Below are 27,551 nucleotides of genomic sequence, written 5' to 3'. Positions count from 1 at the left end.
ATACTCTTCTTCCAGTTCAGCTGCTGTTTTGAAAGTTTCAGGGGGAACCCATCAATCGGGGACCGAGATAAAGGGGGGGGGGCCAAAACGCAATTTCCCTATGTCAATTCCCAGAGGGATTTTGACCATGACTACCGCCCAACCTGCTGTGTAATTACGTTTGGGAGTTTTAGAATTTTTAAAGGAAAAAATATAGATATCTAGGGACACAAATCCTCCCACGGGAATCTGGGGATCTGCACGCCAAAGTAAAGTCCTCGGTGACTGGCCACACCAGCACAGAAAAGTTGGGGTCGTCATTTACTGTTCTCAGGAAGCATCCCTGAGGCTCAAATTTGGGCTGTAATGTTTATGAAGGGACCTCATGAGGGGGTGGGATATAAGTAGGGTGAAAGCATAAATTGTTACGTTAAAATGTGTCTGAATATTACATTTTTGACATTTTCAGAAAACCGTGGACCCACCAATGGAGCTCAGCAAGGTCCCATCCCCTTTGGAACTGCAAATCCTGATGCAGTCATCAGAGGCCTGCCCCCTTTGTCCACCACTCTGCAACTGTGCCTCCTGGCGCACTACGTGTTGGGGGATGAAGTTTCCTTGGATGCTGAGGGTCCTTGGGGGACAAGAACCCCTCCTGTTACCTCCAGTAATTTCCACAGAGTGGGATTGTTGAGAGCTCATCAGAGGCCCGCCCCCTTTCTCCACCACTCTGCAAACGCACCACTTGGCATACTAGCGATTGAGAGATAAAGCTCCCTTGGATGCTGAGGGTCCTTGGTGGCCAAGAACCCTTCCTGTTACCATGAGTAAGACCCATACATCCGGACTTCTGAGAGCTCTTTGGAGTCCCGTACCATTTCTCCACCACTCTGCAAATGTACCTTTTGGTGTACTACTTTTTGGGGGATGAAGTCTCCTTGGATGTTGAGGGTCCTTGAAGGCCAAGAAAACCTTGTGTTAGCTCCAGTAGGTCCGACACATTGGGATTGCTGAGAGCTCACTGGAAGGCCCCTCCCCCTTTCTCCACCACTCTGAAAGCGTACCTCCTGGCACACTACTGGTTGAGGATGAAGTTCCCTTGAATTTTGAGGGTCCTTGGGTGCCAAAATCCCCTCTTGTTACCTCTGATAAGTCCCTCTCAGCAGGATTGCTGTGAGCTTGTCAGAGTCCTCGCCCTCTTTCTCCTCCACTCTACAAACGCACCTCCTTACGCACTACTGGTTGAATGATGAAGTCTTTTTGGATGCAAAGGGTCCTTGGGGGCCAAGAACCTCTCCTGTTACCACCAGTAATTCCCACACAGCAGGATTGCTGAGAGCTGGTCAGAGGCCCGCCCCCTTTAGCTACCACTATGCAAAAGCACCTCCTGGCACATTACTGCTTGGGGCCTAAAGTTCCCTGGACGCTGAGGGTCCTTGGTGGCCAAGAACCCTTCCTGTTACCATGAGTAAGACCAATACTTCCGGATTTCTGAGAGTTCCTTGGAGGCCCGTCCCATTTCTCCACCACTCTGCAAATGCACCTTCGGGCATACTACTTGTTGGGGATGACGTCTCCATGGATGTTGAGGGTCCTTGGGGGCCAAGAAAACCTCCTGTTGGCTCCAATAAGTCCGACACATCTGGAGAGCTGAGAGCTCACCGGAAGGCCCCTAACCCTTTCTCCACCGCTCTGCAAATGCACCTTCTGGCACACTACTGGTTGGGGGATGAAGTCCCCATGGATTCTGAGGGTCCTTGGGTGCCAGAAACCCCTCTTGTTACCACCAATAAGTCCCACTCAGCAGTATCTCTGTGAGCTTGTCGGAGGCCACACCCACTTTCTCCACCACTCTATAAATGCACCTCCTGGTGCACTACTGGTTGAGTGATGAAGTCTTTTTCGATGCTAGAGGTCCCTGGGGGCCAAGAACCACTCCTTTTACCACCAGTCAGTCCCACACAGCGGGATTGCTGTGAGGTCATACAAAGCTCCGCCCTTTTTGTCCAGTACTCTGCAAACACACCTCCTGGCACACTACTAGTTGGAGGATGAAGTCCACTTGGATGCTGAGGGTCTTTGAGGGACAGAACTCCTCCTGTTACAACCAGTAAATCCCACATAGAGGGATTGTTGAGATTTCATCAGGGTCCCTGCCATCTTTGTCCATCACTCTGCAAACACACCTACTGGTGCACTACTGGTTGGGGGAGAAGTCCCCTTGGTTGCTGAGGATTGCTGGGGGCCAAGAACCCCTCCAGTTACCACCAGCAAGTCCCACACAGCAGGATTGCTGTGAGCTGGTCAGAGGCCCCGCCCCCTTTAGCCACCACTATGCAAAAGTACCTCCTGGCACACTACTGGTTTGGGCATCAAGTCCCCCTGGATGCTGAGGATCCTTGTGGGCAATGATTATCTCCTGTTACCACCAGTAAGTCCCACACAACAGAATTGCCGAGAAATCATCAGAGGCCCACCCCCTTTGTCCAGCACTCTGCAAACACGCCTACTGGAGCACTACTGGTTAGGGGATGAAGTCCCCTTGGATGCTGAGGATCATTGGGAGCCAAGAACCCCTCCTGTTACCACCAGTAAGTCCCACGCAGTGTGATTGCTTAGAGCTGGTTGGAGGCCCTGCCCCCTTTTTTCACCACTCTGCAAATGTACCTCCTTGTGTGCCAGTGGTTGAGGGATGAAGTCGCCTTGGGTGCTGAGGGTCCTTGGGGGCCAAGAACTCATCCTATTACCACCAGTAAGTCCCACACAGTGGGATTTCTGAGAACTCATAGGAGGCCCTGCCCCCTTTATCTGCCCACTATAGAGACCCATACAGCCACTCACACACCTACTCATAGACCCATAAAGCCATTCACAAACCCACTCACATACCCACACAGCTATTCACACACCCACTCACACACCCACACAACTACTCACACACCCACTCAGATACCCACATAACTACACACACACCAAGTCATAGACCCATACATAAACTCACACACCCATTCACCAACATATACAGCTACTCCCACACCCACATTGAAAGGTTAGAGGTTACAATTAGGAAATAACATTTAAAAACTGTCAAAATTCACTGAAAAAAACAAAGGTTACAGGGCAGTTACAGCCAGGCTCAGATTCCACTTGTACAAAACCATTGAAATTCAGCAGTTAAACTTACCTGAACTAACTATAACGTATGCCCCTGTAATGGACTGCTTATGGCCTCACATATTATATATCTCATGGTATGGTCAGTGGCTAAGTGGCTGTGTGATTGTGTGTGTAAGTGGCAGTACTACATTTCAAATGACATCACTGATTACATAATCTACAGAGTCACTCATACATTTACCAGCACACCCACACAACTCATACAACCACTCAGACATGCATACAACCACTCACACACCCACTCACTGATCCATGGAGCCACCTATACACTCACTCACCCACCCACAAAGTCACTCACACAGCCACTCACTCACCCACACAGCTACTCATACACCCACCAAGTCACTCACCCATACAGTTCATCAACAGAGCCACTTACTCACCCATACAGGTACTCACATAGACACTCTCCAATACAATGACTCAGACAACGAATCAGTTAACCAAACACCACACACACTCACCATACAGTCACTCACACACCCACTCACTCACCAGTACAGCCAGTCACACAACCACTCCCACACCCATACAGTTACCCACACACTCACTTATTTACCCATACAACCACTCACATACCCAGACCCTCACCCATAATAATAATAACAATAATAATAATAATAATAATAATAATAATAATAATAATAATAATAATAATAATAATAATAATAATAATAATAATAATAATAATAATAATAATAATAATAAAAATAATCCACATTTGTTAAGCGCGAACAATCATCCGTAAGGGTCTCTAGGCTCTGGGGGCCATCTGGAAGATTAAGCAAGCTATTGCCCAGAGTCACATGGTGCTGGGCTAATCTGCCGCCAGCACCGGGGATCGAACCGTGATCCCCAGATTCCAGCGTCAGTCGCCCTGGAGAGGTGCCACACCTCTCCCATACAGCCTCTCAACAGAGCCACTCACTCTCCAACACAGCCAATCAGACAACAAATCAGTTAACCAAACTCCCACTCAAACAGCCACTTGGTCACCTATACTGCCACTTACACACACAATCACACAGCCACTTAGTCACTGATACAGCTACCCACATATCTACTCATAGACCCATACAGCCACTCACACAGCCTCTCACTCACCCATGCATCCACTCATATACCACTCACTCACCAATACAGGCACTCACATACCCACTCACTCATCCATAGAGCCACTCACATTCCTACCCATTCACCCATACAGCCCCTCACACAGACACGCACTCACCCATACAGTCATTCACACACCCACTCACTCACAATACAGACAGTTACATAGCCACTCTCACACCCATACATTTACTCACACACCCACTTATTCACCTATGCAGGTACTCTCACACCTACATATGCACCCATACAGCTACTCACACAGCCTCCTAGTCACCAATACAGTCACTCACATATCCACTCACAGAGCCATACAACCACTCACACAGCCACACACTCACCTGTACAGCCACACATACACCCATTCACTCACCAATACAGCCTCACACACCCACTCACTCATCCATGGAGCCACTCACACACCTACTCACTCATCCATACAACCACTCACATAGCCACTCACTCACCCATACAGCCTCTCAACAGAGCCACTCACTCTCCCATACAGTCACTCACAAACCCACTCACAATACAGCCAGTTACATAGCAACTCCCACACCCATACATTTACTCACATACTCACGTATTCACCCATGCAGGTACTCACACACCCACTTATTCACCCATACAGCCATTCACACCGCCACCTAGTCACTGATACAGCCACTCACAAATCTACTCTCAGACCCATACATCCACTCATACAGCCACTCACTCACCCATACAGCCGCTCATACACCCACTCACTCACCAATATAGACTAAAACACTCACACACCCACTCACTCATCCCTGGAGCCACTCACACACCCACTCACTCGCAATCCGGGAAAAGAATTGTCAGAAAAAAACAGACATTACACAAAGGAGAAGTGTATCATTGAAAGATCGATTAGTGCATAGCCACTACATGGAGAAAACCCCTATACAATCAGAAGTGGTAGGCTTTTTTCCTTGCAATAGATGCAAGGCGTGCAGGAACAGTTGGAAAGTAAAAGAAATTGAGATACCAGGCAAAAAAAGAAAAACTTAGATCAATAAATTATTGCATTGTAATTCCAATTTTGTTGTATATTGCCTAGTATGTCCCTTCAAAATGAAGTAAATTGGAAGTACTGTTCATTCTGCTAAGAAACTGATCTTGGAACACACTCGGGCAATTACAAATGAGGATTCCTCCTACCCAGTATCTAGGCATTTTGCAGAGATGCATCAGAGCAGAAGCGATTTGTTGAGTTTCTTCTGTGTAGACCAAGTCCCACATAAGGAAAGAGGGGGTGACAGGGTCAGATCTTTAAGACAGGTAGAGTCTCACTATATAGTTGACCTAACGACCTGCACACCCTGGGGCCTAAGCGGTTAGGAGGAATTATGGACCCATATCGGTTGATCAATATATATATATATATATATATATATATATATATATATATATATATATATATATATATATATATATTACTGCTTCCTCGTTACGCCGGGTCATGCACTCATGCACGGGTGCGTGTTGCGAGGGGCGTGCCTCGCTATTATCGTAGCTCCTTTTCTCTCGTATTTTCCCAAAGAAAAACAGCACTCGCGGGAGGAGGATCAGCGTTTTTATTTTCGACCCTCTGAGCACCAGACGCGTTTCGGCTCCTGCCTTTGTCAGTGGTGGGAGGAGGATCAGCGTTTTTATTTTCGACCCTCTGAGCACCAGACGCGTTTCGGCTCCTGCCTTTGTCAGTGTATCACTGACAAAGATAAATAAATCTTTCTGCTGAAAATGCTGCTGCTGTCTTCGTGAGTGCTTGCTATCCTTCTAACCCGGCTGGGTATGTTTTGAAGGAATTGGAGCCTGGATTTGTAGACGGGGACACCATCGCGTTGTTGGCACCCACTTTTAGAGTGACTCGTACTTGTGGTGTTGTTTGAGCGAGCATATATATATATATATATATATATATATATATATATATATATATATATATATATATATATATATATATATATATATATATATATATATATATATATATATATATATATAAAGAGTCCAAAGTTCGCCCTGAGGCAAGGACACACCGACAGCAGGCTGGTTTCAACACCACTCTTTATTCGGAAAACCAGCTTGTCTCAGTTCAAAAGAAATTTGCATCCTAACGCGTTTCAGAGCTTTTGGCAGCTCCTTCATCAGAGGAGACATTGCTGAATGCTGAAAAACTGCTCTCAAGCACCATTGACTGCATGCACGTAAATATCAATTAACCCAGAGTGGGCTCTCAGGTGAGTGTTGTCTATGGCATGCTGGTACTTGTAGTAAATCGCTTGGTGTTGGATATATATATATATATATATATATATATATATATATATATATATATAGCGGGGGTTTCATTACCTTAGGTATGCTCTTCATGTATGTTAAAGGCATGTGTGGTAAAGGAATGCTTTTTCTGATGCAATCTGAGTTTTGTATTAAAATAGGTATGAAATAATAACATAGATGAATCAAAGGATGCTTGTTTTTACTTTGCAGGTCTACCGATCATCATCGTGGGAGTCACCTTGGCGACATCATTCAACAAATATGTGGCAGACAATCACTGCTGGTTGAATGTTCAAACGGATATCATCTGGGCCTTTGTTGGGCCAGTTCTGTTTATCTTAACAGTAAGTTTTGGATGAATTTGAGAGAGAGAGAGAGAGATAGTGATTGATTCAGGCCTGTATACTGTAAGCCAACACAAACATAAATATTATTCATTCAAAGAAAGTAAAGAATTGATTGCTTAAGTAGTTTAACAAAGCATTAATTTTGCAAACTTTCCAGAGACAATTACTTCACCTCTTCAAAGTAGTTCCCAAATGAGTCTTTAAAAGAAACATTTAAAACTTTTTTTCGACCAGTGCAATTTTTGTCTTCCACCAACTTTAAATTACCTTGAGGTTTGCAAGCTTGCCTGTCATGTTTTACTGTTTTTTGTGTAGCCAGTACATCACCCTTTAAACTCATTGTGTGTGAGCGAGAGAGTGTGAAAGAGAGAGAGAGAAAGCATTGTCCATTATATCTAGCTCTCTTTTAAAAAAACTGAGGGGCATATTATCAAGTACGGCATTAAAATATCGCCGCTTTAGCGGCAGAAAACTGCTGCTAAAGCCGCCATAATGGGCTTAATAATAGAATGAGAATTCCAATAGAAGCCCATGTTTACGCCAGAACATGGGCTTCTATTGGAATTCTCCAGGGCATATTATCAAGCCCATTATCGCTGCTTCAGCTGCAGTTTTCTGCCGCTAAAGCAGTGATAATTTTAACGCCGTTTCTTGATAATATGCCCCTAAATCATCAATGTAACACAACACAATCGGAGAGGGTCTCCCCCCGAGCCTCAGGACAAGGCCAGAGATACCGACGGACAGAGCTGGGCCTCTATTTCCTGAGCCGTGGCCAGGAGAGGTGAGGTTTACTCCCAAGCATTTTTGGGAAAGAATCCTTTGAAAAACTGGAAGTACCGACGCAGTGAGTAACTAGCGGGCGGCACAATATCCAGTATTATTATTTGGTAACATTTTTCTTTTGATTCTTTGATCATATGTACGTTATTGCAGTAGTGTATTTTGTATTGGTCCTGATGAAAGCCTAGTAGGGGAGATGCCTCTGCACGGCAGAAACATGTTGACCATGATACCAACTATATAGGACAGTCATTATTTCAGACTGTTATACACTTTCTTCTTTTTAATCTTGACACCATGGTTTACCCCGAATAAAGATTTCCCTATATCATGGTAGCCAATTTTAACTAGCACTCATTTTTTGATTTTGATCACATTTTTTTTACTGCAATTTGTTCTCCCACACCATAGACAACCACGCATATCACTCTGGGTCGGATCCATCTTGGTTGGTCTTGGAGAATTGGATACACACAATTCAATCAGGTGTGTCTCCTTATCTAGACCTTGACCTTTCTTAAATCCCAGATGACGATACTCCGCCACATGGGTGGGCCGATGGGATTCATTTCCTTTTATGCATACACTTTCAGGTTCTAACACATATACACCTTCTTACAACCAGATTCTTTGCTCTAATCTTTAGGGTTTAACATAGACCGCTACCAGTCTTTTTCTTTGTATGTTCCTAAATCATCAATGCCTGCAGCAGTGCTTATGTTCCTCTGTACAAAAACAAGCATTGCTGCCTTAACATTCTTCCACTGCTTGTTTATGTAGAGTACACACTTGAACATAACATGATGCAGGTTTTGAGCATAGTCTGCTTTCTTAGGCTAGCCATTAAGTCCGGCACATTCAAGGAATTTAATCGGAAGCATGAAGTCTAGAGGTAACAGTTTCACTTCTGAGAGACAGACCTGGATGGAGCAGAGTAAGTCATATTTCTAAGCGGCTGTTCTGTCTGTATCAAATATAAAACTTCAAGCTGGTATCTCTCAGACACCCACATAGCAAGTGTCAATTCAGTCAGATGTCATTTCAACACCCTTAGTCCCTGGGGCAGAATCTGTCATGTTAGATCAGTGTCTCTGGAAGGCCGGAAGGGATGGGGTACATTCTGTTGCCTTCTATGTTCACATTCGAGTTTCTCATGGTGCTGGGTCACTATATACTTATCTTGCAATACAGCGGGAGATGCTGTAGTGGATGTGATATTATTGTAGGTTGATGTTATCACATATAACAGTTACATATAACAGTTAAAAAAACATTAGGGATATTGACCATTAGACACTTTGTAACCAGCCCAAGGCTCAAATAAAATCAATTGAATTTCTCCACAGCCGTTCATTAAATGTCAAAAAATCTGTAATTGATGATTTTGCAGTCATTTATGAAATTTGTGTCTCTTTAGCTCCAGGCATTGCAATTGGATTTATATCTGGAAGGATATCAAAGTCACTATTATATTGTGCTCAATTTAACTAATGTCCTTTTAAGCACCGTGAGCTTGATTCTTCATTGCCTTTGGGCACCTAAGTCAGTGTTCGTATGCTGAAAATGTCATTTCTGATGGCAAAATCTCATCATTAATTCACAGAATCAGAAATGTGCAACTCCTACTCCCACAAGTAGTTTCTGTGAACATTGCAATTTCCACAGTATGACAAAATCTTTGTTTTGTAGGTCCAGAGGTGGAAGTAGGGTTGTGTGCACTGAAGGTTGGTCCCACCATTAGGAATTGGTGAATGGCATTAAGTTTTAGTTTGTGGGCAGTCGCAAAATATTGAAAATAGTTTCCATGGGAAGAAAGTGCAAGAAATTGGGATGTTGGTCATGGGGAGTGTGAGCGATACCAAAGGGTACGATGGATGGAGCGCTTGAGCAAATCAAACACTCATCCCTCAGTCAACTGATCTGGGTTTAATCCATCATCATTCTTTAGCTCACTCCACCACCCCAGTTCAAACAATGCCATATGCAAATCAGTCTGACCCTGTGCCTCATGGGAACAGTCCAGCTCGAACTGCCAAGCCATGTCTTCCCTGGACCAGAAATAAGCATCCTGGGACTGGTTTCGGGCTCATAACCCTCATCAGCCAGGCTACCTTGAAACCAGTGGCAGTGTGAGCCCTTCTTAAGCAATAGCCACAATCCATGCCAGGCTGAACCATAAACACTAAATTATTTTGTATTTACCCCTCTGGCAGTTATTGTACAAAACCACTCAGGCTTAAATTAGATCCAATGTGTAAGGTGCTTTTGCAGCACAGAAACAGCAATAAATGCTAAACACAATACAAGAAAAATCCCACACCTATTTTGAAAAATGGGGTAAAATATAATAGATAATTTGACACCAAAACAACAAAATTCAAATCATATATGCAATTTCAAAGATTTAAGGTAGAAATAGCACCTAAAAGCACAAACCGACAATTGTGGTTATCTGGTCGTGCGAGACCAGGTGAAAGTCACATGTTCAGGCAGACCGCAATCGACCATGGGCTGGATACAAGGACAAGTTAGTCCCGCTAAAAAAGTTACCCTCTGAAGTCCAGCGCGAAGAGACCAGTTCACAGTGGAGGAGGCCGTATGGAGCAAATAGAGTGTTGCAGATGGCCGTAGCTGTGGTGCAAAGAGCAGGCTACAATTTGTGGATGCTTATCGCTGTAGCGCGAAGATCTTGTCGAACATCATGAACAGTCATTGCTGGAGCTTGGCGTTGGCAGCTGCTGTGGGCTAACAATGCTGTAGCAAGAAGTGCAGATCTTGGTCATTGTTGGCTGTCACTGTAGTGCAAAGAGCCGGGTTCACCGTAGCCTTGCGCTGGCGAGTGGCACGGGCAACAAGATCTTGGTGCGAATGGGTCCATTCCCGGTCACGAAGAGGCCAAAACGTCAGCATTTCTCCTTCTCTTCTAGAGGAGCTCAAAAGACACCACATCAATGGTCCAGGACCTGGGAGGCACCTCTGGGAGATCAGGAACTCGCACTAGCAGAGGCAAGTGTAGCAGATCAGCTGGGCAGTTGGAGAGAGGCCTCTGGAGCTTGTTGTGCTCATGTTGCTCAGAACAGGAGGTCAGTCAACTGATCACTTGAGTCACTTGAGCCTGGGGTGAAGACTGCAGGTCCAGTCTTCCTTCTCAAACAACATGACAGGTCTCATGCAGCAGGGCAGTTCTCTGGCAGTAGGGCAGACCTTCTTTGTTGTATCCACAGGTCCAAGTGTATACTGAAGAGTGGGTGTGAGGGTCCTATTTTTATACCTAGTACCCACTTTGTGGTAGAAGTGGAAGAAACGTCTGGAGTCTTCCCCCTACTGAAGTGTCTGGATTTTCCTATCTCCTTGCCCTCCTCCCAGTCTGTCCTCAGGTACAATAGAGTAGTGTAAAGTCCTTTTTGTATTAGCTGAGACAGTGTATTTGAAGTACAATTGTGACTGGTGACAGCTCTGCCCCTCTCATCAAGTCCTGCATCTGGGACGAATACACAAAGGCCAACTGCAAACTACTCCTAGTCATGTGACCCAGAAACAGGCTTCAGGCAACAAATGGTTAGGACAAGAAATTACCAACTTTCTAAAAGTGGCATTTTCAGAATTGTAACTTAATTCCAACTATACAATTAAAGAGGGTTTTAAATTACATTTCCTCAGACAACAAACATGACCTTTCTGCCTGCTACTAAACAAAAGTTATCACTTAATAAATGTAATAAGGTTAACCAATGTATTTCTATTTGGGGGGAGGTAAACTTTGCAGTAGTGAAAAGCAAATTTGAGAGTTTTTCACTACCAAGTCATGTAAGCCTTGCAAGTACATGTCTAAGTGTTCAAATACAATGCAGCTTCCCTATGGGCTGTTTAGGGCCTACCATAGGGGTGATTTATACCAGGGCTGGGCGTAGTTCGCGAAGTAGCGCTACGCGTAGCTACGCGAAGTGCACTTCGCACTCCGGAAGCTTCGCGTAGCACTACGCAAACTGCGTAGTACCCTGTTCGCACTGTGCAAGATGTCATTTTCAATGATTGCACAGTGCGGACCAGCATCCGTCTGTGCAATCATTGAAAACGGCATCTTGCACAGTGTGACCTGTAGTTTTCTGCCGCTCGAGTAGATTTTTACTCGAGCAGCAGCTTTCTCAACGTGGACTGGTAGTTTCTCATCGCGAGCCGTCACGAGCATACGCGACCACAATGAGAAACCTGACCTCCCCGTGTTGAGAATCTCGCCTGGAGGTTTATTTTCCACGCTCGCGATCGGCAACTTAATGTTGCTGATCGCAAACGAGAAAAAAGTCTCGCCGGAATGTCATTTTGCTTGCTCGCAGTCGCCAACTTGACATTGAGGACCGCGAGCAAGCAAAAAAATTACCGCTGCACTACGCTATGCGTGTTTGCACTGTGCTACATGCAGTTCGCGTAATGCGAAGTAGTGCAAACTGCGCAAACTACGCGAGCATAGAGTAGCGTAGTGCTTTGCCCAGGGTTAATTTATACATTATAAAAAGGAAGGTTTGGCCCTGGCAAAAGGTTTATTTTGCCTACTCGAAATAGCACTTTAAAACTGCACATACAGGGTGCAATGCCAAGCCTGAGACATGTTATTATAGGGATACTTAACCCCTTCGGTGCTTGGGATGGTCCGCAGCCGTCATGCGTCACAGTGGGCATGGGCGCACGGCGGCTGGGGGCCGTCATAATCCCGTACGCTGTTTAAAACTCCTGTACAGAGTGAAAATTCATGCAGCATGCAAGGGGTTAAGAGGGTGGCACAATAAGTACTGCAGGACCAGGAGTAGCATTTCTTTTTCCAGTCCTGGCTTTATGGCTCCTTGTGTTTTATATTTTACTAGCAGCCCGTCCCGACGTTGTCCGGGTATGAATTGCTGCCGGCCAGTAGTATATTGTTTTGTATGATTTCGGTTTGATAGCATTTCTTATCTGTGACAGGCCTGTGAAACGCTCCGATTCACAGTGCACTGCTGATGCACTTAAGAGTGCGCGTTCAGTAGTGTGTGAACTAGAGTTTCCCTATTTTATTTTTCCTTGCAATATTATATAGAGCGACCTCGACAACATGGCATGAGCATAATTTACATTACAGAAGAACACATTCATTTGTGGTAGGCACGGGTTGACAAAGCGATTTGCCTGGAATCACAGGATGTTGAGCTGATGCTAGATTCAAACGTAGCTCCCCAGCTCTAAAGTTCGCAATTCTAGAACTTGTGGTGGGAAGTGTGTCTAAAAGTGTATGTCGGTGCTGGCTATCAATGAGAGAGACCTGTGCATTTTTCAAATTGGTGGTGAAAAAATATGAGTATGTTGCTGGAGATGTGGGCCGCCGTGCCACTAATTTACTTACCGGAGGAAGGTAAACACCCATTATTCCGCAACTTTCTTTCCGCATACCATCACTCCACATACTTTCATTACGAAAGTACCATGACTCCGCAATGCCTTTATAACGCATGGCATTACATTGTATATGCTTTTACCACGCATACATTTACAACGAAATTCGTTGTAAATGCATGAATGGTAAATGCATATTTTATTTTTAATGTTTGGATAAGGTAAGTATGGGTATAGGGGTATATGTTTTGGGGTACTGAGGTAAATGTTTTGGGGCGTTTGGGTATTTTAAGGGTTCAGATATAGTTTTGGGTTATGGGGTACAGGGGTAGTTTTAGGGTTTAGGGATAGGCATGGGTTTTGGGGTACAGGGGTATTTTTAGGGTTCAGGGCTAGGTTTGGGTTTTGGGGTATAGGGGTATTTTTAGGGTTCAGGGGTAGGTTTGGGTTTTGGGGTACAGTGGTATTTTAAGGGTTCAGGGCTAGGTTTGGGTTTTGGGGTACAGGGGCATTTTTAGGGTTCAGGGCTAGGTTTGGGTTTTGGGGTACAGTGGCATTTTTAGGGTTCAGGGGTAGGTTTGGGTTTTGGGGTACGGTGGTATTTTTAGGTTTCAGGGCTAGGTTTGGGTTTTAGGGTACAGGGGTATTTTTAGGGTTCAGGGGTAGGTTTGGGGTTTGAGGTACAGGGGTATTTATAGGGTTCAGGGCTAGGTTTGGGTTTTGGGGTACAGGGGTATTTTTAGGGTTTAGGGATAGGTTTGGGTTTTGGGGTACAGAGTATATTTATAGGGTTAAGATGGGTTAGTGTTTAAGGGTGTTGGGGTATTTTAAGGAGTAAGGGTGGGTTATGATTATGGGGTACAGGGGTATTTAAAGGGAGCAGGGTGGGATTAGCACACGATATGAGACATGGCATGAAGGGCGGAAAGTACCACATGCCCCAGCGTTTGTCACGCCCCAAGCATATGCCCACAGCACAACGCAGACACGCCCACAAGGGACTACTTTGCTGTCATGGTTCTTTTACCTTTTAAATGTATATGGTGGGCGTCTGCATAGCCTATGTCCTTCTGCTGCAACTGCCCTTTCCAACGCTGTATTGGGTGTTTTGATTGGTGCTGTGGTTCCTGTGATTACCCGCCTCAAAGGTGTGTGCTCTTTCTTTATTATTAGGTCTCGTAGAGAGACCTAATGCCGTCCATCCACAAAGCTGACTTTTTACGTTCAGGATTTTCAACAGTTCACGAGAAGCGAATCATGTGACAAGCTCCTCGTGCACGAGCTTGCATTTCCCCACAGGCTTCCCCCTGCCAGCAGCATTTGCCACATCAAAGGCTTCAGCTGCCCCGCCCCCCGCCGTCACTTATTCACGGCCGCGCCTCGCATTTCCCCACAGGCTAACAGCTTCTTTCGGCGATGTCAGCAGCCTGTCCAGAAACCACTCGAGTCCCCCAGGGGGCAGACAGGCTATTCCAAAGACTCCATACACACGGGCAGCTTACTTATTTATTTATTTATGTATGTGTTTTTATACAGCGTGAACTTTAATCAGAGGTGTCAGAGCGCTTTTCAATAGAGTAAATTACATAAGGAATTAGATTAGCATGGAAGTTGCTGAAGCTACGTATAAGTACAACATTTACTCGTGGCGAGGTCTTGTTTCACAATGCCGCTCTCGGTTCTTTGTCTGAGTTTGCACCGTCCCTTCCCTTTGCTTCTTCTTCTCTGTCCTCTTTCCCTTCCCCGATAGTCGCTTACCATATATTTTGCACGCTTCTCAGCGCTCCACTTCCTTTCATTGTATTCTTTGATTGTTCCTTCCCCACTTTGTTTCCTCTGTTACCCCTTGCTTTTCACTCGTCCCCAGCGATTCTGCACCCCCAACTCCTGGCCTCGGACTCTCCCCTTTCATAGCTCCGCTTGGGTGCATATCCTCCTCATTGCAGACGGCTCACGTCTCGGAGGTTATAAATACCCTCCTCCCCCACCCCTTCTCCGTCGTTGTGCTCGGTGCAGGGCTTGCACAGTTACTGGCTCTGTCCCGCTGTACACCCACCGGGCCGTGACCACCCATAAAGCGGTGGCCAAGAGCCGAATTAAGTTTACTTAAAAGCACCAGTAGGGGAATGGTGCGTGTCAAGGCGGGAGTGCCCCTCTATCAGATCTAAACACTTGTGCAGGAAATCTAAAGGCTGCATAAACAGACCCCTCTGTGCACGGAGTTCAGCGTGCAGAAGGCTCTCCGCTCACAGTGCCCGTCTTTTTTTCTTCCATTAGTTTCCTGCTCCTGTCAGCGCCCGTCACTGCTCACAATTTACTTAATCTCCCCATGCAGTGCCGCCCCCCACCCCATCCAGCCCATCGCTTCTTGTTGTGTTAGAGGTTATTGCCGTATTATTTGTAATGTGGATGTGTTTCTTGTGCAAGGAAAGCATGTCTCCTGTGCGAGACGAAATTGCACTACTGTTCCCTGTGTGAGGAAGGCTATTCCTAACGTTTCTGGTGCGCATGTATGTTTCTTGTGCAAGGGCAGGCCAGCATGTTTCCTGTGTCAGGGAAGCTTGCAGTACTATTCCTTGTGTGGGGGGTGCTTGCCCTAATATCTCCGACAAGCATGTGTTTCCTGTGCTAGGTCGGCACCCCCAGTGTATGTTGGAAATTTGCCCCACTGTGCCCAGTGTGAGCGACACTTGCCTTTATATTTCAATGGACGCACTTTTCCTATGCGAGGTAAGCTCACCCTTGCATTTATTGTGACATTCAACCCCTCTGTGTGAGAGGGTTTTGCCCTTGCTGTTATGTTGTAAGGGATGCTTCTCTTTTTATTTCCGATGGACATTAATTTTTTTTCCTTTGTGTGGTAAGCTCACCATTGCATTTTCAGTGCTATTTACGTTCCTTGCGGCAGTGAAGCTTGTGTTACTGTTCCCAGTGTGAGGGAAGCTTGCCTTTATTTTTCTGGTGCGCATACATATTTCCTATGCAAAGTAAGCGCACCCATGTATTTTCTGTGGTATCCACGTCAGACACGCCCTTTACGTGAGTGAAGCTTGCATTACTGTTCCCATCGTAAGGGACGCTCGCATTTATGTTTCGGGTGCAGTGCACATACGTTTCCCAAGTGGCATACGCACTTCCTTGAATTTTCCGCGCTTTTCACGCCGCCGTGTGATTGAAGCCTCCATTACTGTTCCCATTATAATGGACGCTTGCCTTTATATATCGGGTGCACATACATGTTTACTAAGCAGCACGGGGGCGTGGCTAGCAAGCCAGCATGGCGGACGGAGTCTGCTAGAGCTCCGGTGCCGCCGGGGGAAAGAAAATCCTGAACGCTGTAACGGGGGGCCGTCATGCGCTTCTGGAGGGGGGATTCTGTTTCCGAAGTGCCCAGCTTGACTCGACGGAGGTTTGGAGGCTCTGGGGGCTGTGGATGTCCGGCGGACCGCGAGCTCGCGTCTGCGGCCTTGCTCCCCACTGAAAGCCGGGACCTCGGGTGCGGGCTGAGCCCGGGACGTGGTGCGCTGTCTGCCGCGGCGGCGGAGGCTGCCCTGCAGTGTGTGGCTGGTGCGATGCAAAACGAACGGAAGAGCCCGGGAGGTGCAAACGGGGACCACCCCCTCTCCCCCACTACCATTGGTGTAAGAGCTGAGGTGTCCGGGGACGACTGCTCGGAGAAGGAGACTGCCACATGGCCGAAGGCCCTACCTACTGGAGTCCCGGAACCGCACCACGCTGACGCCTAGAACTGGAGCCTCGTAGGACTAGCGCTGCGCGGGGGCCACACGGGACATCAAGGAGAGAGATGCACTGACCCTATTTGCCGTTCCCCGATACCCATCGCCTCCCCCCCTGCCCCCCCGCTGCCATTGCTGCCGCTGGAGGAGCGCGAAGGCGGGACACTGCAAGTGATGGCGGCCACAACCGGGTTGGAGAAGTAGGAAGAGCCAATGGAGCTACCCGGGGTGAGGTGGAGGTGGTGACCGAGGGAGAGAGCACTGGTCTGGGACGGCACTGCACTGGAAGGGTGAGGACCTAGACGGGAGGCCACAACCCAGTGACGACGCGGGAACGGCCTGAGGAACGACGAGAGGCGCGAAGTTAGCCGCCATTGCTGACATAGGGGAGGTGTGCACGCTCGCTCGGCCTAGCCCCCAGGACACGGCGGGAACTGGCTGTCACCCTACGCGCTGGTCCCTGACACCCCTTAGAACTGAAGGAAGGCGAAAGTGACCTGCAATCATGGTGCGGAAAGGGGCGAAGAACGCGGATGGCAAGGACGGAGCATCTGCAGGGTCTACTCAGGACGCGGGCCTGGGAGGTTCCACGCCTCTAACATTGACCTCTACCCTCTCAGAAGACCAATAGGGGGACAAACTGGACCTAATCCTCAAAGAAATCAGAGACTCTAGAGCCGCGATGGAGTCGCAAATGGGCACTCTTACCACTAACCTCTCATTACTTAAAGCCGACCACGACAAACTGGCGGACAAAGTCAAAGACCAGGGGCTGACGTTGACGGATCTCACCCCAACGGTGGCGGAACACACTGCGTCAATCCACCAAATCCAACACCAGGTGAAAACTCTTACAGAACGTGTGGAGGACGCAGAAGGCCGCAATCGGCGCAATAATATACACGTCATTGGACTTCCGGAGCGCAGTGGGGGCCCCACGCGACGGAATTCATGGAGCAATGGTTCCGTGATAATGTAGCTGCTGAAGGATTATCGCCGTTCTTCTGTGTGGAGAGAGCCCACAGGATACCCACAGGCCGACAGAGACCGGGACAGTTTCCACGGCCACTGATTGTAAAGATCCTCAACTACAGAGACAGGGACACGCTGCTTAGACAGGCCCGGATGAAATCCGTCATAGAGTACGAAAACAAACGTATCTCACTATATCCGGATTACACCAACATGGTGCAGAAACAGAGGTCCTCCTACTACGAGGTGAAAAAGAGACTCCAGAGAGCCAAACTTCGTTATGCCCTGTTGTTCCCTGAACGTCTCAAGGTGATCCACGACAACAAAACGCATTTCTTTGAAAGTCCCACGGACGTAGAAGAGTGGCTGGAAGTGATGAACATTGAGGTGAACCAGGACCCGACCCAAGACTCAACGGCCAGCGGCTCCTAGGAGGGATTGAATCATGCGGAGGACAAACCAGGCGCACGGAGCGCAGAACCGAAGCGGAAAAAACCTACTGCCCAACAACAGAAACAAGGAAAGGAAGATGCTATAGCGATGTTGGGCTCCTTCAGGGAGGAACATGAAACAATACCCACGGACACTGAAGACAGCACGGTACATTCGGATTCGGAAAGCAGTATGGTTCTATTTCCAACTGTAACACCCAGAGCGGCGGATGACCTTCTGGACAATGCCCAAGAATTACTCCTAACACGGATGGGACATGGAACCCCACGTCAAACTGGTATCCTTTCTCTAATGTAACCTGAAGGTACAGCCGAACTTTGGTGGGTGAGAGGGACTCATAGATGGGGTGCAGGACTGGGATTACATGGTGATATGCTGTATCTTGTAGTGACCGAGTCGAGCTCTCTAATTACTGTCTCTGACACAAAGACCTCGTGCTCCCTGCACCCCTGTATCACACAAGAATGTAGCACTGTATAGACAGAACACCAAGGGCCCCCCCCTCCAAAAACACGGCTACCAGAAATAAGCGATTATATGTTCCTCTCCCGGCGGCGCTGTTGAGCCGGCGGCACAGACGAGTATGGCTCTTTGGACACGGCCCAAGCTTAGCCGACCCCCCAGAAGCGTATGCAACACAGAATGTTTAGTTATGTTTTACTGTTCCATGTTGGGCACAGCAAGGTTCCGAAGCTGCGCCTGCAGAGTTAGGGGTTGGGAAGGGGAGGGAAACGTCTCCTGGCTAGTAATGAAGATGTACACACTGAAATGTAAACTACTATTCATACTAATACCTGAATCTGGATATGGCTGATGCGAAAGGAAAATACAGGCTGGTTACCTGGAATGTGAGAGGGTTAGGAGCGATACAGAAGAGACATAGAGTACATGCTTTTTTGATTCGACAGTAAGCACACATTGTGCTCTTACAGGAGTCACACCTGACACAGGCTGAAGCACACACATTACGGAAAAAGTGGAGAGGTACCATCTTCTCCACTACTTACTCTGCCTTCTCCAGAGGAGCCACGATATGGGTGAGATACAGTACCCCTTTTGTGAAACTAGAAAGGAGGGTGGACGAACAAGGGCGGTACGTACTGGTCAAGGGCACACTAGATGGTATAATGGTGGTTTTGGGTAGTATCTACGCCCCTAACTTCGATCAGGAGAGATTCCTCACAACCGTCGGTCGGGCCTTGGCAGACTGGGTAGATATTCCCTGGATTTTGGGGGGGTGACTGGAACATGGTATTAGATGTGGACCTGGACGGATCACACCCTCCCCTCCAAGCGACAGAGGTACACAAACTGTCTGACTCCTTTAAGACGTGGCTGCAGGGATGGGGCATGGCGGATGTATGGCACTCGCTACACCCAGCACACAAAGAATACTCATACTTCTCCCCATTGCATAACCTGCATACCAGACTAGATAGATTCATCTGCACCACTTCCATAATGACTAAGTGCAAATCCTCAGACTATCTTGCTAAAACCTTTTCGGACCACAGACCGCAGACACTAGACTTGCACTGGGGTAGGGTACCCTCACCAGTCCCAACCTGGAGACTTGATCCATCCCTGCTTGACGATGGCCCGCTCCGCTCACACCTTGCCGACACATTAACCAACTATTTCAGGGAAAATTGGGACTCCACGTCCTCAAACTTAGTGGTGTGGGACGCAATGAAGGCCGTGATACGGGGGCTGCGATTGGTAGATTGGTTGGAGCCAGACAGGAAATTAATGGGAAACTCTGCGAAGTGGAGAACCGTCTGAAGGAGCTTGAGACTGTGGTGAGACAGGATCCAGAGCGCAAAGGCGACCTGCAACTAAGTAATATAGAGCATGCAGAACTACTAGAGACCTTAAGGGTTATTGATTATGAGGAATACTTGAGATGACAGCAGGCGGAAGCGGATAGATCCGGCGCATTGCTCGCCAGACTGATCCGAGATGCCCCAGAAACCCCAGTAATTACGTGCATCCGGGATGCAACAGGCAGGCAAGTCCACACACAACTGGAAATCAACAATGTGTTCAAGTCCCATCTAGAGGAACTCTATGCTTCCCCCCCTGACACTGACAGAGATGATATAACTGACTTCTTAGCAGACTTGACGATCCCAGCCCTGACCCCAGAGACTCAGACGGCCCTAGCCGGACCCATAATGCAACAGAAAATAAAAATAGCTATCCACACACTCAATCGGGGAAAGACTCCGGGTATGGACGGATTGCCTGGGGAGTTTTACCACGTCTACTCCGAGACACTGACACCCGTGTTAGAAAAAATTTATAAAACCGCTTATGAAACCGGCCATCTACCAGTCACGACTATGCAGGCATTGGTAATATCCATTCCGAAACCCGGCAGAGACACCCTGGATGTGGGCAACTATAGGCCCCTCTCCATGCTCTCCTCGGAGTATAAAATCCTCAGTAAAATCATCGCTTTATGGATACAAGCCCATCTCCCTGGCCTGATTCACACTGATCAATGTGGCTTCCTCCCAGAGAGAAGCACCTCTCAGAATACGCGGAGACTCCACGCTCTCATGTCGGCCACCCCACAAGACCTGCCGCACGCTGGCTGCTTAGCCCTGGATCTCAGGCAAGCATTTGATTCCCTAGCCTGGGATTTCATGTTTGAAGTGCTGCGTCGTTTCGGTTCCTGGATGCCCTGATCAAATGGATACGTCTACTATACACGAACCCAACGGCTAGGGCACGCACGGGCAGGTACACCTCGGATAGCTACGATGTTCGCAGGGGCACCCGACAGGGATGCCCGCTGTCGCCATTGTTGTTTGTACTTACACTAGAACCCCTAGCAATTGCACTCAGAAATAGAGCGGCAGAGTCGGGAATAGTAGTTGGGGACAACCATAACCTGCTCTTCATATACGCCAACGATATACTGGTGTTCCTCCATAGTTTGCAGGATGACCACTCACAAATAGCGGCCATCTTTGACCGATTTGAGAAAATATCTGGCCTGGCCATAAACCCGAGAAAATCACTGGGCTTCTTTTTCCGGGACGGGCAGCGACCCACCCAAATACAGTTTGGAACTCACGAGATCCAGGTAGCACCAATCACGTTTAAATACCTCGGTATTAATGTATTTCGGAGCCCGGAGGACCAGATAGAGGGTAATATACGGAAAGCAATCAATGGCCTTCGGGGCAGCGTGACCTTCTGGACATCCCTGCCCCTCTCTGTAATGGGCCGGGTGGCGATATCAAAAATGGTCCTACTTCCTAGGATTCTGTATTACTTCGTAAACTTACCAGTATTACTCCTGCGACATATTTTTGCCACACTAAACACACTATTAATAAATCTCATATGGGGGTCAGGAAGGCGGCGAATAAGCCTCAAGAAATTACAACTAAACACCAGACAGGGGGGCCTGGGGGTACCGGACCTACAAAGCTACTACTACGCGAGCCAACTTCAATGGCTGTCACGGTGGGTGGCGGGCAGGAATTTACACAAGATTGCTCTCACGGTAGACTAGCTGGCACGCGGAGATCTTCACTCCCTTTTATTGCCCACTGCTAAGATCCCCAGAGACTGCCACCCCCTATTGCATGTAGCCTTGAAGTGTTGGCAAAAGGCACTGTCGTATACGGCAGGAACCACTCCTTACGCAGACAACATCCCCCTCCTAGGACTCCCGACGCCACATGGGACCCTGACACGATGCAGGTTACAACCCTGGTTGACGGCCGGGGTAGACAGAGTGGGGGACCTGTTTGGGGACGACACTCTACTTGATCATGCCTCTTTCGCACAATACACAGGCGCCCCACAACGCTTATATCTCCTGCACGCCTCAGTGACCCACTATGTCAGACTCACCTGGGCCCCGTAACGCACCAAGCCTGAACAGCACAAATTAGTTCATCTCCTTCATTATATGGGGACGGGCGGACACCTAGTAAAGTGAATCTACGTGGGCATCAGGGAACATGCGGCTTTGCCCCTCACTGCACTCAGGGGAACTTGGGCTACGGACAGGGGAGGCCATAACAGACGGGGATTGGAAGATCATCCTGGGTCATCATAGGAGGGTGTCCAGAAATATTAAATTCAAATTTATACAAGCCATGGTTCTGCATAGGGCGTATCTCAACCCCCAAAGGCTCCACAGGATGTTCCCTGCTACCCCCCACACTTGCCCTAGATGTCAGGGAGACGAGGCGAACATCCTACACATGTTGTGGACATGACCAAGAATAAGCAACTACTGGGGGACGATCAGACACATATTATACACTATAACAGCCCTGCAGAGCCCTGCAGGGGCACTACCCTGCCTGATAGGACACAGGAAGAGGCCTAAGAATTGCAAGGCACAACTGAAATTTCAGGATTTAGCACTGTTATTAGCAATTAGAGTGATCACCATGAGGTGGAAATCGCCCAGATCCCCAAACGCAGAAACATGGCGATCAGACCTGCTGAAATGGGGAAAGGCGTAAACAGCTGCGCTGCGTAGGGAGGAAGAGAAGGGCCTACGCAAATATCCAGTTGCGCAAGACTGGGAACAAATGCTGCTGGACCTAGTCGATGTAGACCTAGAAATGACGCAGTGATGTACCTGTAGATTGTATGCCAGATGTACGGATTGCCTACAAATACGGGTTTCTAGACAAATGTAACGGTCAACCAGGCCTGAAGACAGTAGTATTCTCTGGAACAGCTACAAGCCACTGTATCCAAAATTCCAGTGTGTATGGAGGAAATAGCTGGGAGACGGGGTGGGGGAGGGAGGGAGTTAAGGGATAGTTCACATACAGGTGATATTGCAATTTGAATACTAATGATAACTGATGTAACAGAACATTACTTGAAAAAAGTAAGATATGTTGAAAAATGTATATGACAATTAATACGCCATAGTTATGTTACAGAAAAAGGAAAAGACTGATACGATGCAAAAGAAATAAATGTACCATGTAATATTTGATACAGTCACGAATAAAAAGTAAAAAAATATATATATATGTTTACTAAGCAGCAGACGCACTTTTTTCTGTGCTGCTCACGCCGCCGTGTGACTGAAGCCTCCATTACTGTTGCCTTTATAAGGGTCGCTTGCCTTTATGTTTCCGGTGCACGTACATGTATCCCAAGCCGCACGCGCGCTTCCTTGTATTTTCTGTGCTGTTCACACCGCCGCGTGACTGAAGCTTGCATTACTGTTCCCATTGTAACGGGCGCTTCCCTTTAGGTTTCTCGTGCAGTCGTGCACATACATGTTTCCAAAGCGAGGGAAGCACTTGAATTGAATTTTCTGTGCTATTCACATCACCTGTGCGAGTAAAGCTTGCCCTACTGTTTCCTGTGTGAGGGATGTTGCCCTAATGTTTCGATGTGCATCTATGTCCATGAACGCGCTTCTATCCGCCCGAGCCGCCTGCCTCCACATCAAAGCCAGCTGTTGCTTTGCGCTCGGCCTCAGGCCGGCATTTCTCCTCCCCTAATTATTCACTGCATGGCCGGCCGGCCGGGACATCAAAGGCTGCTGCTCCCCATGCGTCTCGTCACCCTTCCTCCCTTGCTTCCAGTTAGAGCCTTGGTTTCCTGTTGCTTGTTGAGTAAGCGGTCAACTTAAAAAAAAACAATTGCACGAGATACCAGCAGAAGACTGATGCGCACTAAAAGCATGTTGCTGAGAGACATGTTTTCTCAATTGTGAGGTGTGCCTTTGCATAAAAAAAGCTACAGAAGGTACCAGCAAACCGCCTTTTACTCTGTCATGGAATGTCACAAACCTTCATGAAAAAAGCTGCGATTTTTCACACCCGTTTCCACCCGTTGTGCTTTCTTTGTTCACATTCGTGTTCTTTCTTTATTCCCTTCTTCTTTTACCCATGCCCTCTTGAGGCCTTTTCTGTTCTTCCCATTGTGTCCTCTTTTCCGGTTTCTACTGCTCGATTCCCCCATTTAACCATCTTTCTAGCCTCTCTGCTCGCCCTATTCTTTCCCATCTGCCTATCCCACCCTAACCACTGTTCCTCCTCCCTCTCCCCATAACTAATCTTCTTCCCCTTTACCCAAACTCTCCCCTCCCCCGTCTCGCTCTCACCCCTCGCTATCAGTCACCCTAGGCCATGGATCAACAATTCAAATTGGAGGAAAGGTTTGCCTGCCCTGTAGCCTTTGCGACGGCTCTTAACATTATTAGAGCAGATGCCACGCACCCACTGAGACAGATAATAATACAAATAAGTATTGATCTGACTACCACCTTCCGTTTCCCCTTCCAGTATATTTGACTCTTTCCATCCGTCTATCCCCCGTTGCTGGACCCCTCCACTGCTTCTCCTCTGGGAGCAGGGGCGTAGCTACCATTGGTGCAGCAGGTGCAGTGACACCGGGACCTATTGCACCTTGATAAATGTTGCATTTTACTGCCACATCAGCATAGGGAGCATGTTGCTTCCATGCACCAAGGCCAATGGCATCCTTCTACACCACCGCTTCGGAGAGAGGGATTTTACTCTCTGAGTCTATCCCGAGTCTTTCTTCTTGTGTCATTGTCCTACTCGTGGGTCTCTCCATCTCTGGATTGCATGATCTCTTTTTAACCCTTACGGTTTTTCATTTAGTGGCATTTATTGCTATTCTAGACGAGATTGGTGTTTTATCACACAGCTGAATGGTGCAAAGTTTACCGACCTCACAAGGATGAGAGGCCGGGAGGGGCACTCGGGCTCGATCCTACGACCTTCAGACTGCACGTGCATGCCTGCCATTCATTTTGGTGCGTTGGTGTAAAGAGCTATCATTTGCGCCTTGTCTTGTCTCTCTTTTACCGCCTCTCGCTATTGCCCTTCGCCGCCGCTCTTTTCTCTTCATCGCTCCCACTGTCGTCCTCTCTCTCCCTCTCTAGCTGTCTCTGTTGCATTGCGTTCTAACTGCCGAGATCAATCTCTCTCATGCCTTTTTGCCTCTCTCCTGATGTCTCTGTTTTTGCCCTCTCGCTCCCTCGGCCTGTTGAAAATCCTAGCAGTCCCATATTATCTATCTGCACTCTCTCTCCCTGTTCTGCTCTGTCTGCGTCGCTCTGTCACTCTCTGCTCAAGTCACTCGTTGGTATTCCTCTGCACCCACTCACCCTCTCTCTGTCCCACAGTCTCTCTTCCTCCCTTTATCTCGCTGTTGTATCTAGCTCTCCGCTTCTCGCCCAAACCGTTATCGCCCGACTTTGTCCTGCTAACTTCCTGGGTAGCCCCCCGCCTCTATTCTATTGCCCCTTCATTCCTAAATCTCTGCCTTCCTCTAATTCGTTCTCCGTGTCTCGCAACCCCATCTCGCCCCCGTGCTTCTCAACCATTCTCTACTGTTCTTTACCCCTTTCTTGCTCTCCCTCTCTTCTCAGCCCCCCCCTCTCCCTCCCCCGCAGACTCTCTGTTCGGGCAGTCTCTAACTCTCTCTCATCTCTTCATCATCCTCTCTTTTTTGCTGTTTCTAGCTCAACCCCACAGCGCTGCGGCCTGACTGGTATGTTATCAGATGTTTGGGTAGCACCCATTCCACCTTCAGGCTGTCAAGGCGCTGGGGCTCGCTTTTAGCACTCATGTATGGGAGTAAGATAACTACTTTTTTTTAGGGCTCGCCCTATTAATTCCACAAGGAATAATAGGTTCACATCCATCCCCCCACTCCATCCATCCATCCCTGCACCCCATCCATCCATCCCCGCATTCCATCCATCCATCCATCCATCCATTCCCCCGACTCCATCCATCCCTCCCCGCCCCACACTCCATCCCTCCCCCGCCCCACACTCCATTCCACCCCCGCCCCACACTCCATCCCAACCCGGCCCCACAGTCCATCCCTCCCCGCCCCACACTCCATCCCTCACCCGCCCCACACTCCATCCCTCCCCCGCCCCACACTCCATCCCTCGCCCACACTCCATCCCTCGCCCTCTTGCCCTGCCTCTATCTAACACCCTGCCTCTATCTCTCACCCTCCCTCTATCTATCTTTCGCCCTCCCTCTATCTCTCGCCCTCACTATCCATCGCATCACCACAGCATCACTCAGGGGCACCACAACATCACTATGCGCTACCAGAGCATCACTGAACGCCAAGCATCACTCATCGCCGCCACAACATCATTCAGAGCCACCACAGCATCAATCTGTGTAACCATTCAACAACAACTGATTCAAATATGTTCTCTCAATGTTTCAAACTATATTACAAATGTCACAAAAAGATGTTAATATTTCACTTCTGTTCTTGTATTTTCATCACAATAAAATACACTAAACATAATCTTCCAAAAAGTTATTTGCAAAAGTTTAAGCTATTGCCATTATAAATTACAATAACTTTTATTTAAGTATGAAATATTGAAAAAAATACAACCCATTGTTATTTTTAATACTAATACATCTAAGTCATGTAAATACAACACATATTGCATTACAAATCCTATAGGTGTCACGTTTGTAAAAATTAACACTATTGGCATTGTAAATGACAAAGTTATTAATTTTGCTATTTTCAAAACAAAAACATAAATAAAAAATTTGTCATTTACAATACTAATACCTCTAACTTTACTAATGCGAGCCCTATTGCATAACAAAACATAGCAAAACAAAACATAGCAAAACAAAACAAACCATAGCATACATAACAAAACATTGCATAGCATAACAAAACATAACAAAGCATAGCATAGCATAACAAAACACAACATATCATAGCATAACAAAACAAAGCTTAACATAGCATAACAAAACATAGCATAACAAAGCATAGCATAACAAAACATAGCATACCAAAACAAAGCATAGCATAACAAAGCATAACATAACAAAACATCTCATAACAAAGCATAGCCTAGCAAAACACAACAAAACATAGCATAGCATAACAAAACACAACAAAACATAGCATGGCTTAACAAAACATAACAAAACATATAATAGCATAGCAAAACACAGCAGAGCATACCAAACACAGCAAAACATAGCATAGCATAACAAAACATAGCATAGCAAAACAAAGCATAGCATAATAAAACGCAACAAAACATAGCATAGCAAAACACAGCATAGCATACCAAACACAGCAAACATAGCATAGCATAACAAAACATAGCATAGCATAACAAAGCATAGCCTAGCAAAACGCAACAAAACATAGCATAGCGGAGGAGGAGCTACGCTAGAAAGCAAGATGGCCGCATAAGCTCCCGGCTCCGCCGACCTCCGCCAGCAGCTCGTATATCCTGCAATTTATCCTGCTTTTACACCTGACTCCCGTGTACACGAGGAGTGAC

General features: G+C 47.3%; 1 protein-coding gene across 2 annotated transcripts in view; it reads left to right on the top strand.

Moving 5' to 3' along the window:
* Positions 1-27,551, top strand: part of ADGRD2 (adhesion G protein-coupled receptor D2) — a 381,222-nt gene that overhangs the window by 128,795 nt on the left and 224,876 nt on the right. For both annotated transcript variants that reach the window (XM_086919969.1, XM_086919967.1), the window contains exon 17: positions 6,787-6,920. In XM_086919969.1, coding sequence (XP_086776095.1) covers positions 6,787-6,920 — 134 coding nt within the window. The remainder of the gene's footprint in view (positions 1-6,786; positions 6,921-27,551) is intronic.

This window comes from Lissotriton vulgaris, chromosome 5 (genome assembly GCF_964263255.1).
Source record: "Lissotriton vulgaris chromosome 5, aLisVul1.2, whole genome shotgun sequence".
Taxonomy (NCBI): domain Eukaryota; kingdom Metazoa; phylum Chordata; class Amphibia; order Caudata; family Salamandridae; genus Lissotriton; species Lissotriton vulgaris.
This window is presented reverse-complemented; position numbering and strand designations above follow the sequence as displayed.